Source organism: Pristis pectinata, chromosome 28 (genome assembly GCF_009764475.1).
Source record: "Pristis pectinata isolate sPriPec2 chromosome 28, sPriPec2.1.pri, whole genome shotgun sequence".
NCBI classification, from domain to species: Eukaryota; Metazoa; Chordata; class Chondrichthyes; order Rhinopristiformes; family Pristidae; genus Pristis; species Pristis pectinata.
This window is the reverse complement of record NC_067432.1, coordinates 952,837-970,571: the sequence shown is the minus strand read 5'-3', so window position 1 is coordinate 970,571 and position 17,735 is coordinate 952,837. Positions and strand designations below refer to the sequence as shown.

The 17,735-nt window shown below is 40.8% G+C and overlaps 1 protein-coding gene across 2 annotated transcripts in view; it reads left to right on the top strand.

Annotated features, from left to right (window-relative positions):
* The window catches only part of trpm7 (transient receptor potential cation channel, subfamily M, member 7), a 129,980-nt gene that overhangs the window by 50,915 nt on the left and 61,330 nt on the right, over window positions 1-17,735 (top strand). For both annotated transcript variants that reach the window (XM_052040191.1, XM_052040190.1), the window contains 8 exons: window positions 817-896; window positions 4,067-4,105; window positions 6,679-6,877; window positions 10,226-10,439; window positions 13,349-13,473; window positions 13,579-13,750; window positions 15,828-16,002; window positions 16,790-16,913. In XM_052040191.1, coding sequence (XP_051896151.1) covers window positions 817-896; window positions 4,067-4,105; window positions 6,679-6,877; window positions 10,226-10,439; window positions 13,349-13,473; window positions 13,579-13,750; window positions 15,828-16,002; window positions 16,790-16,913 — 1,128 coding nt within the window. The remainder of the gene's footprint in view (window positions 1-816; window positions 897-4,066; window positions 4,106-6,678; window positions 6,878-10,225; window positions 10,440-13,348; window positions 13,474-13,578; window positions 13,751-15,827; window positions 16,003-16,789; window positions 16,914-17,735) is intronic.

The following is a 17,735-nucleotide window of genomic DNA, read 5'->3' as shown; positions in this document are numbered from 1 at the left end:
GATTGAGTAGATTTGGCCTTTATTTTCTGGGGTTCAGAAGAAAGATGATCTCATTGAAACTTAAAAAAAAATTCTTTCACAGCTTGACAGGGAGTATGTTTCCCCTGGCTGAAGGGTTTAGAACCAAAGATTATATTGAAGTGAGGAGAAATTTCTTCACACTAGTGAAGAGTCTTCAGAATTCTTTACCCCAGAGGGCTGTGGAGTTCGGTCTTTGAGCTCATTCCAAACAGACTGATAGACTTCTGGGTATTACGGGGATGTTGGGGTAGTGAAGGGAAATGGAGCAGAGCAGCTATGATCTTAATGGTGCAGCAAGCTCAGAAGGCCAGATGTCGTCATCCTCTACCTAATTTTTATGTTGTTATCAGTTAAATGTGAACACTGATCCTAAGATAAAGTTATTATTTGCTTGGATCTTTTCCTGCACAGAATTGTACATTCTACACCCAAACTCCCCAGTATTTTTCTAGACTCTTTGGAAAGCTACTGGTCTTTTCTACTTTCTGGTGAAAATGACAGTTGCGTTTGGATTTGTGTAGATTGATTCCTTCCAGTCAATTTTCCAGAGAATGAAAAAGACAAGTCACCTGAAATAAACTGGAAGCTCGCGTTAGAGAATTTGAAAGTAGTTGAATTACATTTATCGTTTTGAGTATTAATTTTCAAGGTTTATCTGCCATATTTCTGTAAATTCATGGATTGAGAGCAGGACATGAATTTTGATACAGTGCTCACACATGACTAACTTAATGCTGAAACTTATGAAGTTATTTACCTTCTGAAGTACTTAACCTGGTTTGTTTTATTTTATAGTCCCAAAAATCCTGGATAGAGAATACTTTTACCAAGAGAGAATGTGTTTATATAATTCCAAGCTCAAAAGACCCACACAGGTAAAGAAATATAAATTTAATTGTGATTCAGTTTTGAATGTACTTTCATTGTTTGAATTTTCTTAATATAAATATTATTTATAGGAGAGTGGCCAAAACTGAATCATTTGATACTGATTTTGTGCGGATGAAAGTCCCTTAGTTAATTTTAAATATAGTTAATAAATTCTGCCAGTTTTCTGTTTTGTGGAGCTATATGGTTCTTTGTGATTCTTCACTATATCCATTGTCAGAAGGTCTTCAAGGCCTTGTTCATCAAACTAAGGAATTTTATTATACAGCACAGAAACAGGCCTAGTGGCGCACCATGTCCCTGCCAGCCATTATGTACCTATCCACGCTCATCCCAGTATTTATCTAGAAGACTGTTATGCTGCAGGGTGTTTCAAGTGCTCATCTAAACACCACTTAGATATGTGAGAATACCTATTTGCACACACCCTCAGCCAGTTAATTCCAGATTTCAACCACCTGAATGGGGAAAAAAAAGTGCTGACTTCCTGAATTAATCTCTGCCTCTCCAAGTACAGGTTAATCCTATCTCTCAGAATTTGTTTCCAACTATTTCCCTATCCCTGATTTTAGGCTCACAATCCTGTAATTACTCGGCTGATCGCTGCTGCCCCTCTTAAATAGAGTGCACCTCTTCTGTGGCCAGAGACAATTTGAACAGTTCAGTCAGACTCCCAGCAAACTCCTCTCTTGCCCCCCATTGCAGCCTGGAGATTTATTCACCTTTTAAATAAAATTCTGAGACAATAGGTACAATGAAGAATCGCAAAGCATCTTGTACTGTCTCCATTTCAATGGTAATTTGTTCTGAAAATCCACAGCCTCCCCTGGAATTCTTGCAAGTACAAAATCCTACTCCATGGTGAATGCAGATGAGAACTGCTCAATTAAGACCTTGCCTACATCCTTTGGCTTCATACACAGATTGCCCATTTTGTCCCCAATAGAACCCTTCTCTTTTCCTCGTTTCCTCGTTACCTCCTTGCTTTAATATTCTTATAAAATGTTTTGGAATTTTCCTTGATCTGGCCTGCTAGTGCACACATTCTATACTCCAATTGGGCCTTGCCAGAATTCAGTTCACCAAGCAACCTTTTTCTTTATCCAGAGAAGACAAGAGACTGCAGATGCTGGAAACAATCTGCTAGAGGAACACAGTGGGTTGAGCAGCATCTGTGGGAGGAAAGGAAATGTCGATGTTCTGAGTCAAAATCCTGCATCAGGAAATCCATCAACCTGAAGTGTTTCTCTCTACAGATGCTGCCCAATCCGAATATTTCAAGCATTTTTTAAAATTAAAACAAAGGTAGTTTCAAATAGTGAAATCTTGCCCCTCAGTTTAACCCTTAAACTTGATTTGTTTAAATCTAGGCTGCACTGCCTCAGAGGCAAATTAAGTTTTGCCTCGAACTTCTTTGCTATGGGTGCGGACTAACGAGGACCATGTGTGGCTGTGATCTAACTTGTACACCTTTGCATTCTGGCCCTCTAGCCAGAATTTCATTCCATTAGCTTGATGTGTTCTGCATCTCTCCATAAAAATCTATGTACAGAAATCCCCAAGTTTCTTGGAACTGCCAATGCTTGTAGCTTTTTACCATTATCCCTTCTCTAACTAAGTATGTAACCTTGCAGTGGTCTATTTTTAAATACATTTACCACAGTTTTTCCTTTTACTTAACCTAATATTTAATGTTTTTTTTATCTATATTGCTTATGCCTTTAATTCTTGTAGGTAACAGAAAAGAATATTACTTAGCCAAGTCTTATTTATAAATATAGTAATGAACTATCACTTGGCCGGTTTTCTAGACACATCAGTGGTTTGCCTTTAGTTTTGAGATTCAGCTTTAGCCAACAGTCTCTGTTGACGGATATCAAGTGCCTTGCTGAAGTCCACATAAAATCAAAAAATCCATAAATTAATCACCCCTTCAGATCACGTGATGCAGGCATTAAGTTTTTTTTCTCTGCCTGATGTATAATCAAAACCCATACCCTAGAGGGCAAAATGTTTTCTGTTGTAAAAGTTCATCATAAAAAGTAGATTAGTAAAATTGGGGTCCTTGGGTTCGTCAGAGCATGGATAAAAATTGACTAAACAGGAGAAAGTAGAACTGTGAAAAATTGATCTGAGTAATGGTAAAGTGGTGTTCTTTCACACTGTTACTGGGACTACTGTTTTGGATATTAGTAACGTTGTGCAGGATAAAATTTTCAAAACTTGGAGATGTAAGCAGTGAGAAGGATGGTAATAGAACGGAAGGACACACGGGAAGGAGGAGGTTGGTAGAATGGGCAGACAAGTGACAGCTGAAGTTTAAATCCAAGAATTGTAAAGATTAAAGTTTCTCCTTGATTTTTTCTTTCTGTACAGATGCTGCCTGATGTGTTCAGTAGTTCTAGCATTTTTTTCATTGCAGATGCTGGAAGTCTTTTGCTTTTTGATTAAAACAAAAAATAGTGAAGTTGCTTGAGCCTTTATGAAAGACTGGTTTGACGACAATAGGAGTACAGTACTGGCCACAACCTATCCACCTATCCTTACCAGCTCTTGCCCCACCATCCCCCTTACGTCTTTATACTGGCTATCTCCCCTCTTTCATTTCAGATGAAGGGTCTTGACCCAAAACATCTTGACTGCCTATTCCCCCCATAGATGCTGTCTGACCCATGACCCACTGAGTTCCTCTAGCAGCTCGCTTTTTGCTCCATATCCAGTGAGCTTTGCCTAATGTCTCCCTATGTAGGTGCTTGAATCTGGAGCAAACAATCTGCTGGAAGAACTCCGGGTCAAGTAGCATCTATGGGAGGAAAGGAACAGTCCCTATGCAGGGTTTCAGCCAGAAACGTCAAGAATTCCCTTCCTCCCACACATGCTGTTTGACCTGCCGAGTTCTTCCAGCAGATTGTTTGTTGCGCTTGTACTCAAATCCTCTTGCAGTAAAGGCCAACATACCATTTGCTTTCTGTTCTTAATGGAAAGATTTCAGACCATGAAGGCATTATTTTAGTTGCATTAACTGAGATCAGATATGTCAGTGGAGCCCAATGTGCTGCTGATTTATTACTACTGTATTGTCAAACAATCTCGTTATTTGTTGTGTGTGCAATTGGAAAATGTTTCCACAAGTTCACTTTATTGCTTCTGGTTTCAGATGTCTTCCAGGATGTCAGATATGTCAGCAGTTGGTCAGGTGAGTGTTATTTTAATGGCACCTTTTGAGAACTGTTTAAAACAGTGAGGCTTTGGTGTGGATCTGCATGTCGGGAGAAGCACTCCTAATTTGAGAGCAAACATTGATTTTAGGTCTTCAGATTTCTGTAGTAATATTTAATGTAATTTTTATTCGATTAATTAAACTAGGCAAAATAAAACACCTCATCTACCCTGTTGCCAGGTATAAAAGAACAGCACTGACCTGTTTGTCTGTACCAGTTGTCTTGTTTGGTCCAGTCAAATAGTTGAACAAACTTCTCCTTTTTCTGCACTAGATAATAGTATACTATTTTACTTCCCCGCCTCCTTTAAACTTTCTCAAATTAGAGATTAACCCTGCAATATTTTAGGAGATCTAACTCTAATTTTCATTGATAAATTCACTTGCTTTGGGGGATGTGTAATGGTAGCAGTTACGTACCTCACAAATGTCACGAAGACTAGGATGCTGGATGGAGAATTAGATCTGGAGCATTTGTTCGCTAGAATATTATCCTGTCTTCACATTTGAAAAAGCAATCAGGCTAGTGTAGTAGATAACATGAATGTTATTTTTGGTTGAAGATACCACAGTGCTGAAAAATGCACTTAAACCAATTGCATTGATTAGTGATGCTAATGAGTAGTCCTCATTAATGACAAACAAGCAGCTATATACTTGGGAAGCGTGAAGTCTTTAGTTGTGCAGCTGAATTTTTCCACAAACATAAACTTCTGGGTTTCTGCTGTTCTTGAAATGTTACTGTCAATGTTTTTCTTGTAGAACACTTTACGGCCATTACATCTTGTGTGTTTAAAACCCTCTGGTTTCTTAGAATGTGCATTTTGTCAAAGTAAGTGGTTGCCACTGCTTGCTGGAATATTGTGTCTGTGTGTGTGTGTAATTTCAGCAGTGTTAAACAGCAAGGTGCCTTTTATCTTCAGTGTGCTCTTCCCTGTTCAGTGCTATGCTTGGTAAAGTAATTACTCTGCCGTATTAAAATAGCAATTAAATGGTATGACCTTGCTATAAGGCAAGGCATTAGTACTTTACAACTGGAAGAGTGTAGGCTCAATAACCAATTTAGCACAATTCAATAAAAAAAGGACGATAAAGTTGTATTTGGCATGCTTGAATTTCTGGCAGTCAGCCACATTACAAGACTGTGGGAATATTCAGTTTACATGAACAGTACTAGCAAAACTCCAAAGCTCTTGCTGTTGATTTGAAAGATACCCATTTATATGGTGCCCTTCACAATCTGAGGAGGAGGGCATAGGTTTGAGTTAATTCGTAAGTACCTGGCTGACATCTTGAAGAGCGATGACCTTTGACTGGCATAGGCATAATAGGTCAGATGGCAGCTTTTGTGCTGAAAAGTTCTAAGATTCCATGACATTACAACATATTTAAAGCTAACAAGGTGATTCTTTTTGTGTTACCCTTCAGAGCAGTTATAAATTGATAAAAGATTATGTGGAAGGATGCCTATAAAAGCTTATTCCTTTTGTAAAAGTACAAGCTCTCTGTTTTGAGCATTTAACCCAATCTAGTTTGAGCATTTTCTCCATATTCCTATATTTTTTTCTTTCTCATATACGTAATCCTTTTTAGATGATCTGTGCCTCAAAACAAAGGCATTTCATGTTCTATAATCCTGTGGAGGGAGGAGAGTTTTTAATTTCTTCCTCTGACTCTAATCCAGAGTCTGTCTTCTGTCACTGATTCATTAATTGTTGAGAGTAATTACCCATTCTACCCAGCTCTTTCATAACTAACTGCAGGTGAATATTCTAATTGTTTAGCCAAAGAAAATCTATTCCACACCCTGTTTGTTTTTATGAACATTGTCTCCGCCTTTGCCTGTTAAAAGACTTGCATGCGTTCTCTGACGTCACTGACAATTCTGTGTCCTTTTTTCTTAAAAAGGATACACTAAGCAATAGTTTTATTTTTTGCCTGTCAAGTTGCATTGAAATGCACTTGCCATCTTCTTGCCTTTTAGCCTGCCTAATACGCAATCCTCAACTTATTATGCACCCTAAGTGCCTAGTGCATTTTGTGGCCAAAATTTTGTTAGGTAAGTATTCAAAGTAATAATTCAAATAAGTGTGGCTGAAATTTCCAGATCTGACATGAGTTAAATGGGGTAATAGGAAATATTTGGGGAAAATAGTGAATTCATTGTATAATCGTTCCATAAACTATTTCATGAATTTAATACAAGCCAAATTTGCAAAGATTGTAACTAATAAATCATCTCCAGTCTACTTGTTGGGCTTTGCCTATTCATGAGATTAAAGTACACCCATCTAAATCTCAATTAAGCATTAAAATGGGTGGAAAAGATCCATAAGTCAGTCGTTGTAGGAAATTGTTGTTTCCCTTTCAATGAAATTGTGATGGTCATTTAATTCTGCTTAAAATGGATGATATTTTCCACATTTGGCTGTTTCAAGAAATGTGTATTCTCTTCTGCCATAAAGTGCAAATGCTATTTGTTAATCCATGAACAAATATATATGTTGTACCTACTAAGCCATATTTCCCCATCTGCTGCCTCCTTACAGGTGTTGCTGTGGACGATTGGTCCGGCAGCATCTTGGCTTCACTGCAAGTCTGGCAATGAAGTACTCCGATGTAAAATTGGGTGAGACTGCAAACTTGGAGAAAGAAGAATGGTCAGTGGAGAAACACACTAATGAGAGCCCAACAGATGCTTATGGAGTTATTAATTTTCAGGGAGGGTCACATTCTTATAGGGCCAAGGTTTGTAGAATTTGAGATCTTTCTTGCAAATGTGTTAAAATAACTTGGTGAGCCCCTACAGGGATTAACGTGAGGTGTATCAATGAGTTGCCCAATGTAATTTCTATAGACAAAACATTACTTAGAAACCGAGGGCTAAAGGTACCATTCTCCTAAGTCATTGGGTATGTAAATTTATTACTTTTACCTTTAAAATGTATAGCCACATAGCAAAATTTAAATGTTCTTTTCCAGTCATAGGAAGTTGACTCTGATCTTTCATTTGATCAATTCAGAAAAGCCTTGCAAGATATAGTGTTACTGTACTAGTCATAGAGTCATTCAGCACAGGTACAAACCCTGCAGTCCAACTGGTCCATGCAACTAAGATTCCCATCTAAGCTAGTCCCATTTGGCGCATATCCCCCTAAACCTTTCCAAGTACCTTTCAAGTGTGTTATAAGATATCTTTATTAGTCACCTGTACATCGAAACACACAGTGAAATGCATCTTTGTGTAGAGTGTTCTGGGGGCAGCCCGCAAGTGTCACCACACTTCTGGCACCAACGTAGCATGCCCACAACTTCCTAACCTGTACGTCTTTGGAATGTGCGAGGAAACCAGTGCACCCAGAGGAAACCCACACAGACACAGGGAGAATGTACAAAGTCCTTACAGACAGCGGCCGGAATTGAACCCAGGTACCTGCCTCAACCACTTTCTCTGGCAGCTCGTTCCATACACTGACCACTCTCTGGGTGGAAAAAGTTGCCCCTCAGGTTCCTATTAAATCTCTTCCCTCTCACCTCAAACCTATGCTTTCTAGTTCTTGATTCCCCAATCGAGAACTTTTCCACTGGGAAAAAACTGTCCGTATTGAACCTATCTATGCCCCTCATAATTTTATAATGTTCTATAAGATCATCCTCATTCTCCTGTGCTCCAATGAAAAAAAGTCCCAGCCTGCTCAACCTCTCTCCATAACTCAGTTCCTTGAGTCTTGGCAATGTCCACGTAAATCTCCTCTGCACTCTTTCCAGCTTAATGGCATCTTTCCTATAGCAGGGTGTCCAAAACTGAACACAATATTCCAAATGCAGCCTTACTAATGTCTTGTACAACTGCAATATAACATCCCAACTTCTATACTTAGTGTCCTAACTGATGAAGGCCAGCGTGCCAAAAGCCGCCTTCACCATTCTGTCTACCTGCAACACCACTTTCAGGGAACCATGTGCTTATACTCTTAGGTCTCTCTGTTCTACAACACTACCCAGGGACCTACCATTCACTGTGAAAGTCCTACCTTCATTTGTCTTCCCAAAATGCAACACCTTGCACTTATCTGAATTAAACTCCATTTGCCTTTCCTCAGCCCACTTACCCAGCTGATAGATATCCCTCTGTAATTCCTGATAACCATCTTCACTGTCTATGACACCACCTATTTTTGGGTCATCTGCAAACTTACTAACCATGGTGTTAAGTGTGGTTTAGAGGTCAGCACAACATGGTGGGCCGAAGGGCCTGTATTGTGCTGTATTGTTTTATGTACGCCTTGTACATTCTCATCCAAATCATTTGTATAGATGACAAATAGCAATGGGCCCAGCACCAAACCCTGGGGAATGCCACTAGTCACAGGCCCCCAGTCCAAAACAAAACCTTCCACTATCATCCTCTGCATCTTATCATCAAGCCAATTCTGTATCCAATTAGCTATCTCCCCTTGGATCCCATGTGATCTAACTTTCTACAGCGGCCTATCATTGCAGAACCTTATCAAAAGCCTTAATGAAGTCCATATAGACCATGTCTACTGCTCTGCCCTCATCAACCTTCTTGGTTACTTCAACACAACTCAAGCAAATTCATGAGACATGATCTCCCATACACAAAGCCGTACTGACTATCCCTAATTATCTCCTCTCTTTCCAAATGCTTGTGTATGTTATCCTTCAGGATCCCCCTCTAGTAACTTGCCTACCACTGATGTTAGGCTTGCTGGTCTATAATTGCCAGGTTTTTCTTTGCAGCCTTTCTTAAAGGCACAACATTAGCCACCCTCCAGTCTTCTGGCACGTCACCCATAGCTAATGATGATGCATGTATCTCAGCCAGAGGTTGAGCAGGTTGGGACTTTTTTTCATTGGAGCATAGGAGAATGAGGATGATTTTACAGAGCATTATAAAATTATGAGGGGCATAGATAGGGTCAATATGGACAGTAACCTCCCACAGTGTTCTCAGGCCCTGGTAACTTAGCTACATGCGTTTTGAGACATCCAGCACCACCTCTGGTGTAATGCGGACTGTCCCCAAGACATCCCCATTAGCGACCTCAAGTTCCGAAGGCTTCGTGTCCTTCTCCACACTAAAAACTATATTTCTCTGTCAACAAAAATATTTATACTGATATCATAATTTTTTAGAATGAAGTATTTTTTAATGAGTGCTGTCTTTATAAAGTTATTATCTGATTTGAAGAGACAGAATTGTGCTCAAATCTGACCTAGGCAAGTACTGTACACATGAAGTTTCACTTTAATACTCAAAGGAGGAAAAACAGCAAGTATCGATTCCAGGTTTGCATGTGTCTTCAGTTGTATGTACTAAACCTGATGTTGATGTCTGAAATTTTGATCCAAAGTATTTTGAATGTTTATAATAACTTTGTTTTCACACTCCATACTGTGCTGTGTGGTAGAGCAGTGGTGGTTTTGTACTTGACTTGCAACCTTACTAACTGTTAGGAGTTGTCCAATGGTGACAGAATCAGAGAAGAATGATGGCACCAGAGGACTCATTCAGCCCATTGTGTCTATAGACCTTTTTTTTAGGCCATCTTGCTAGTCCGAGGATGACTTGCTTTCATCCTAGTTCCGAGGCTAATGTGAAACCCACTGGTTCTGCCTTGTCTGATGGAGGAGGAGAGTAGGTAATGCTTGAAGGGGGTGGTGGGCAGGTGCTGGGGAGGTGGTATGCTGCTTCCACTATTTACATTGGGCTTCCTTTTGGATCTGGCACATGGACTTGGTACTCAGCTCCATCCTGAATATTCCTCCTTTACTTTGCTCGTGGTCCAGGGATTCCCAGGACTTGGTGGAGATTATTACACTTTTTCAAGTAGGTTTTCAAACCATCTTTGAATCATTTCCTCTGTGGCCCCACTCCCCTCCATATGTAATGGATTACTTTGAAATCATTAACAGTTGATCAAGGCTGCCACTTGAAGTGCTAACATAGCATGTGGGTCCTGTTACTTCCAATGAGAATTTGTATTGAGGTCAGAATTTTAAACATTTTTTCCCCATTTAGGATTTGTGCACAACTGATAAAGATATGTATTTTGTTTTGAATTGGTGCAGTATGTGCGATTATCCTATGACACCAAACCTGAAGCTGTTTTAAGATTAATGTTGAAAGAGTGGCAGATGGAGCTACCTAAGCTTGTCATATCTGTGCATGGAGGAATGCAGAACTTTGAACTCCATCCACGCATTAAGCAAGTTGTTGGAAAAGGCTTGATCAAGGCAGCGGTGACCACAGGAGCTTGGATTCTAACTGGAGGAGTGAATGCAGGTAACATAAAGAAGCTTTGAAGTGTTGACTAAATGGTTAAATCATAACTGTTAACAAACAATGATATTCTGTCAAATTCCCAACCTGTGTGCTACATGTCACTGATCTATACATTTGATCAGAAGAATAGCTGAATTGTGAGAGACCTCTTTCTAACTCTTATCAAACCTGTTTCAGCTGGATTCAGTAGCTTTGATTCATTAGTTGCATTTATAGGACTGACATACCCATTCTCTGCAAACATTGCCGTGAACAGTGGCACAAGTTGCTGATTGTTGGTTATTCCTACCTCTCTCGCATGCACAAAGTCTTTGCATACAAGTCCATGATGATTTGAGTGAATTATATGCTGTATGACCATGCTGTAAATGTGTCCCCTACTGGACGTTATTAGAATTGGAATGCTTCTGTTATGGTTTTCCTGAAACCTAGAAGGGGAACTAGACCAGCCTGAGACTGACTGCTAACCTAGTGTACCATGTCATCACTCAGCCTGTCCTCCATACACTGGGTCCTTGTTATCAGTGCATTAGAGGCACAGATCTTTTGTAGATAATAAAAGGCATGGATACCATTAAGGCCTATTCCTTTGTACACAAAACCCCTCCCAAATAAAGTTAAATATGCTGTATAATGTTCTAAAAGCACTAACACATTAATGGACACTTTAAAATGTTTGAATACCTGAAAGAAAATGATTTTAATAACAAACTATTTCCATTGAAACTTGCAAGCAGTGATTCGTTTTGAAATTGCAAGTTGCATCTGTGTTCTAATATCTTTATTAGAACATTGTACAGCAATGAGCCACTTGATACGTGGTCTACAGACTGCTTATTTATGGAGACAATGATTTGTTTCCTTGATGCATGTATGTATACAAATGTAGTTATTTAAAAAAAAGTTGAGGTGGGTCCTGGGGCTGACTGCATGAGAATGTGGATCCATTGGTAGCAAATCAGCAGGTAACAAGGACTGACTGTGTCCATCTCTAATATAATAAACACTCTAGGTCTGGATTGTCTGAAGCAGGCTGAAGGAGAATGGACCAGAGAAACTAGAATCTAGATGAAAAACACTATGATGCTGGAGGAACTCAGCAGGCCAGGCAGCATCCGTGGAGAAAAGCAGGCAGTCAACATTTTGGATCAGGACCCTTCTTCAGAACTGAAGATAGGAAAAGGGGAAGCCCAGTATATAGGAGGGAAAAGCAGAGCAGTGATAGGTGAACAAACGAGGGGAGGCGGGGTGGGCACAAGGTGGTGATAGGTAGATGCAGGTAAGAGATTGTGATAGAGAAGAAAAAAAGGGGTAGAAAAAAAGAGGCTAGGAAAGGGAAGAAAAGAGGAGACATGGGGGGATGTGGGGGGGGGGGGGGGGGGGTGAAGGGGTGTGGGGATTACCTAAAGTGGGAGAATTCAATGTTCGTGCCATTAGGCTACAAGGTTCCAAGACGGAAAATGAGGTGCTGTTCCTCCAGTCCGCGCTTTGATTTCTCTTGGCAGTGGAGGAGGCCGAGGACTGATATGTCTGTGATAGTGTGGGAGGGGGAGTTGAAGTGACTGGCAATGGGGAGATGCAGATCACTGTTATGGACAGAGCGCGGGTGTTCTGCGAAACGGTCACCTAGTCTGCGTTTGGTCTCACCAATGTAGAGGAGGCCACACGGAGCACTGAATGCAGTAGATAATATTAAGGGAGGTGCAGGTGAATCTGTGTCTCACCTGAAAGGACTGTTTGGGTCCCTGGATGAAGGTGGTGTAGGGGCAAGTGTTGCACCTATGGCAGGGGCAGTGGAAAGTTCCCGGGGTAGATGCGTGGGGGAGGGGGAGGAGTGAACTAGGGAGTCGTGGAGAGCGCGGTCCCTGCAAAAGACAAAGGGGTCGGGAGGGGAAGATATGCTTGGTAGTGGGGTCCAGTTGGAAGTGGCGGAGAATGATGTGTAGACTGGTAAGATGAAATGTGAGGACAAGGGGGACCCCTATCCCTGTTGGGTCTGGGAGTAGTGGGGGGTGAGAGCATAGGTGCGGGAAATGAGAGATACAGGTGCGAGCTCTGACGACCGTAGTTGGGGGGATGCCCCAGTTAGAAAAGAAATTGGACATCTCAGATGTCCTGGAGTGGAAAGCCTCATCATGGGAGTGGAGTCAGAGAAATTGAGAAAAAAGGATCGCGTCCTTGCAAGAGACAGGATGGGAGGAGCCGTAATCGAGGTAGCTGTGAGTGTCAGTGGGTTTGTAGAAGATGTCGGTGGATAAGGAACCTCCTGAGATGGAGACGGAAAATCCAGGAAGGAGAGAGAGGTGTCCAAATGAATTGGAGAGCGGGGTGAAAATTTATGGCAAAATTTATGAAGCTGTCGCGTTCCACACGGGTACAAGAGGTGGCACCAATGCAGTCATCAATATAGCAGAGAAAGAGTTGAGAAATGGGGCTGGAATAGGCTTGGAGCAGAGACTGTTCAAGATAGCCAACGAAGAGGCAGGCATAGCTGGGGCCCATGCGAGTGCCCATAGCTATGCCCTTCCTCTGTAGAAAATGAGAGGAATCGAAAGTGAAGTTGTTTAGGGTGAAGACAAGTTCAGCCAGGCAGAGGAGAGTGTTAGTGGAAGGGGACTGGTTCTGTCTCCAGTCAAGAAAGAAGTGGAGGCCGTTGAGGCTGTCATGATGGGGAATGGAGGTATATAGGGACTGGATGTTGATGGTGAAGATGAGGTTGTGCATGCTGGAGAACTTGTATTTCTGTCTCTTCACCTGTAATTCTCACAATTTGTTTCATGGGTAAGGAGGCCAGAGATTATGGAGCCCTTCTTTTGAAAAGTTTTAAGTTTGGTGTTTCATTGTGTAAAATGGGATTGAGCACTTTATTCTGCTGTTGGTTTGAGTATAAAGGTGTTCTTTCCTCTTAGGTGTTGTGAAACATGTGGGTGATGCACTGAAAGAACATATTTCGCGATCTTCTCGGAAGATTTGTACAATTGGGATTGCCCCTTGGGGGGTCATTGAAAATAGGAATGACCTCATTGGAAGAGATGTAAGATGGTTATATTTCAGTATGAGCTGAGCATTGTTGAATTTTACTTTTTAGTAAAAGTCTTTTAAAATAATTTCTGATGTGACCCAACATTTCTGTTTCCAGGTTATTGTACCTTACCAGACCTTATTGAACCCTCTGAGTAAACTGAATGTTCTAAATAGTTTGCATTCCCATTTCATTCTGGTGGATGATGGCACAGTCGGGAAGTATGGTGCTGAAGTCAAGCTTCGGAGAGAACTAGAGAAACACATCAATCTCCAAAAGATTCATGCAAGTTAGTTCTGCAGACATTTATAATCATCAGACTAGTGGATGCTGAATGATATATTTTGTAGTTATGGTTTAATATTCTGGTTTTCAGTTAACTGTTTTGTTGAGGATGAAATTTTGCTTTGAAGTTGTTGGAACTCTCTGCAGTTTTGCACATTTTCAGAAATTAAAATGTAACAAGCATCTGCAGCTTTACAGATTGTGGGTGGCACAATAGAAAAAACCATTTCAGTGCGTTCAGTGACCTCCTATTCATGTGCTGACATTAAACCATTCAAATAGGCATGTACAGTTTCAGAAGTTCTTAATACAGTTTCAAGTGACCTACCTGTGTTATATATGACAACTCCATTGTTACATAAACCATCTTCTCTTTCCTTCCACTCCAGCCCATCAGATATCAAAATAGTGCATCTTCCCCCTCAGAAAGACTGTCTTTTGTTCAGCAGTATCCAACAAATGCTGACTCTTCAGGGGCCCCGAGTTGTTGCCCGAGAATATACTCTAAAGTTATTCCTAGGTGCACTAGTGGCTGATCTTATTATACCATCAGGGATTTTTATTTTTCAGAATTTACTTTTATGAACGTACTTTACTTAGAGGGGAGACAATTAACTAAAGGCGATGTTCATTGAATAGAATCATACAGCACAGAAATGGGCCGTTTTGACCCAATCCATCCATGCCGGCCATGATGTCTGATTATGCTATTCCCATCTGCCTGCATTAGGACCATATCCCTCTACAGCTTTCCTATCTAAGTATTTGTCCAAATGCCGTTTAAACATAATTTTATCTGCTTCCTTCACCACCTCTGGCAGCTTTTTCCATATAAGCACCACCTTCTGTGTGGTGGAAAAACTTGCCACTTGGACCTTTTTTAAATTTCTCCCCTCTTATATTAAACCTGTGTCATTGAACGTGACTCTCCTGTCCTGGGAAAAAGAATCTATCCTATCTATGCCCTTCGTAATTTTATAAACTTCAATAAGGTCACTCCTCAGCTTCCTACATTCTAGTGGGAATAAGCTCAGCCTATCCCATCTCTCTGTACAGCCTTCCATTCCAGGAATGTCCTGTGAATCTCTTCTGTACCAGAATTTGACTTTCCCAAAGTGCATAACCTCTCACTTGTCTGTAGTAAATTCCATTTACCACTGCTGCACCCATCTTTCCAGCTGATCTATGTCCCACTGTGTCCTTTAACAACCTTCACTATCTACAATCCCATCAGTTTTCACGTGGTCTGCAAAGTTACTAATCAGAGCACTTACATTCTCATCCAAATCATTTATATTACAAACAACAAAGATCCCAGCACCAATCTCTGTTGTGCACTTTGTTACAAACTTCCAGTCAGGAGACAACCTATCCATCACTACCCTTTGCCTCCCTGTTACCCAGGCAATTTTGGATCCAGTTTGCCAACATGTCTCAGATCCCTTGTGCCTTAACCTTCTGGACCAGCCTACCGTGCAGAACCTGGTCAAAAGCCTTACTGAAGTCCATGCAAATCATGTCTACCACAGTACCTTCATCAATTTTCTTAGTTACCTCCTCAAATAACTCAGTCACATTTGTGAGACATCATCTCCCCTGCATAAAACCATGATGATTCATAATCAGTCCCTGCCTTTCCAAGTGAACATAAATCCTGTACCTCAGAATCTTCTCCAACAACTTTCCTACCACTGTTGTAAAGCTCACTGGCCTGTAGTTTCCAGGCTTATCCCTACTACTATTTTTCAGCAAGGGTATAACGATCTCTCCTCCAGTCTTCTGCTACCTCACCTGTGGCTAACAGAGATGCGACAGAAGTTGCATTAACAAAGATGCAAGCATCTCTGTCAGAACCCCAGCGATCTCTCTTCCTTTGGTATCCTAGGATTGATCCTGCCAGGCCCTCAGTATTTATTCATCCTGACGTGCCAATATTTTTAACACTTCCTCCTTCCTGATACAGACATACTCCAGGATATCAGCATACCTCTCCCTTAACTCTCCAGCCTCCACTTCTCTCAGGTGAATATTAATGAGAAAATATCATTTAGAAATATTCATTTGTTACTTTGATTTTACAGGAATAGGCCAAGGTGTACCAGTAGTTGCTTTAATATTTGAGGGTGGTCCCAACGTGATCCCCACTGTGCTGGAATACCTGCTAGAGACACCCCCTGTACCTGTGGTTGTATGTGAAGGGACTGGGCGAGCTGCAGACCTCCTAGCCTATGTGCACAAGCAGACTGAGGAGGGAGGGTAAGTTACTGATGTAGTTTTTTCATCAAAAAAAACATGTCTGTAATTTGTACATAGGCATAACATTTCTCAGTAATGAAAACTGAAGGTAGTGTGCATCCACATGTGTTGTGATATTGTATGTATCTCCTTATATCTCTATAAAACTAAAAGTTTGGAATTAATGCCCAACTATCTTGTGGAATGTTACAACCCAAAAATAGATCGACAATCTGAGCCACCTCTCCTGATCCCTCTCTTCTAATTAAACATCACCCCCCTCCAGCTAATTTTTCCAAGTATCTGCTTTCTTTCTGTTTTAAGAACAGACTCTGCTTCAGGAGCAAACTGAGGCAAAAAAAGAATTATAATCTGCAAATTGATTCTAGCCTCTAGTGACTGTTTAAAAAAAATCATTGCTGCCTTGTTAATAACTCACTGATCAGCAGAAATATGTTGAAGTCCTTTAATCTTGAAGACCACTCAGGCTGTCTGAACTTCAACACATGAGGTTCAAGAGATCAGAAGGTTAATTTGTATGAAGAAAGGCTTATGTGAGGCAAAGGGAAACAGCAAAGGATTTTATGAACATTTAAGGCAATGGATTAAATTCTAGATCAATCAGGCCAACAGTATTTAACTTGTCGAATCACAAATATAATCAATTGAACAAATTTGTTTTTCTGCATAAAATCTGGACTTCTGAAATTATTTGTCTTGTGTATCTTTTCAAGAATATTTGTTAACTGATTGAATATGCTTGGCTGACTTTACTGGTTAATTTGGATTGTGTTTGGTTCCTCAATAGAATGCTTCCTGATGGGTTGGAATTGGAAATCCTCACCACAATCAAAAAGACCTTCAACTTCAGCCAAAATGAGGCGTATCATTTATTCCAGACTCTGATGGAATGTATGAAGGCTAGAGAACTTGTAAGTTTGTCAGCAAAGTATATTGTAGTGAGCTAGTAAATATTTTCTCAAATCCAGATCTGGATTCAGTCCATAGCAATGGACATGTCTGCACGCTTGTTAATCGGGATGAGTTTGGTAAATGCCCTTAGTTTTCACAAATTAGTTTAAAAAAAATGTTTGTCCTCCTTGAGCCTTTAAGGACTGTGTTGGAGATGAGGAAAGTTGGCACTGGTGACGGTGTGATGCTCAGGATGCAACAGTAAAGCAGAGCACATTGTAGCAAGGCAGTGTTTGCACAAGAAGAAAACGTTGGCTCAAATGACATGAAGGTTGGTGGTGGTGTGAATAGTGTAGAAGGTTGTCAAGGTTTCAACGGGGCATTGATAGGATGCAAAACTGGGCTGAGAAGTGGCAGATGGAGTTCAACCTGGAAAAGTGTGAAGTGATTCATTTTGGAAGGCCAAATTTGAAGGCAGAATACAGGGTTAATAGCAGAACTCTTAGCAGTGTGGAGGAACAGAGGGATTTTGGGGTCCAAGTCCATAGATCCCTCAAAGTTGCTGTGCAAATTGATAAGGTTGTTAAGAAGGTGTATGGCCTGTTGGCCTTCATTAGTCAGGGGATTGAGTTCAAGAGCTGTCAGGTAATGTTGCAGCTCTATAGAACTCAGGTTAGACCACACTTAGAATATTGTGTTCAGTTCTGGTCGCCTCACTATAGGAAGGATGTGGAAGCTTTTGGGAGGGTGCAGAGGAGATTTACCAGGATGCTTCCTGGATTGGAGAGCATGTCTTATGAGGATAGGTTGAGCGAGCTTGGGCTTTACTCTGGAGCAAAGGA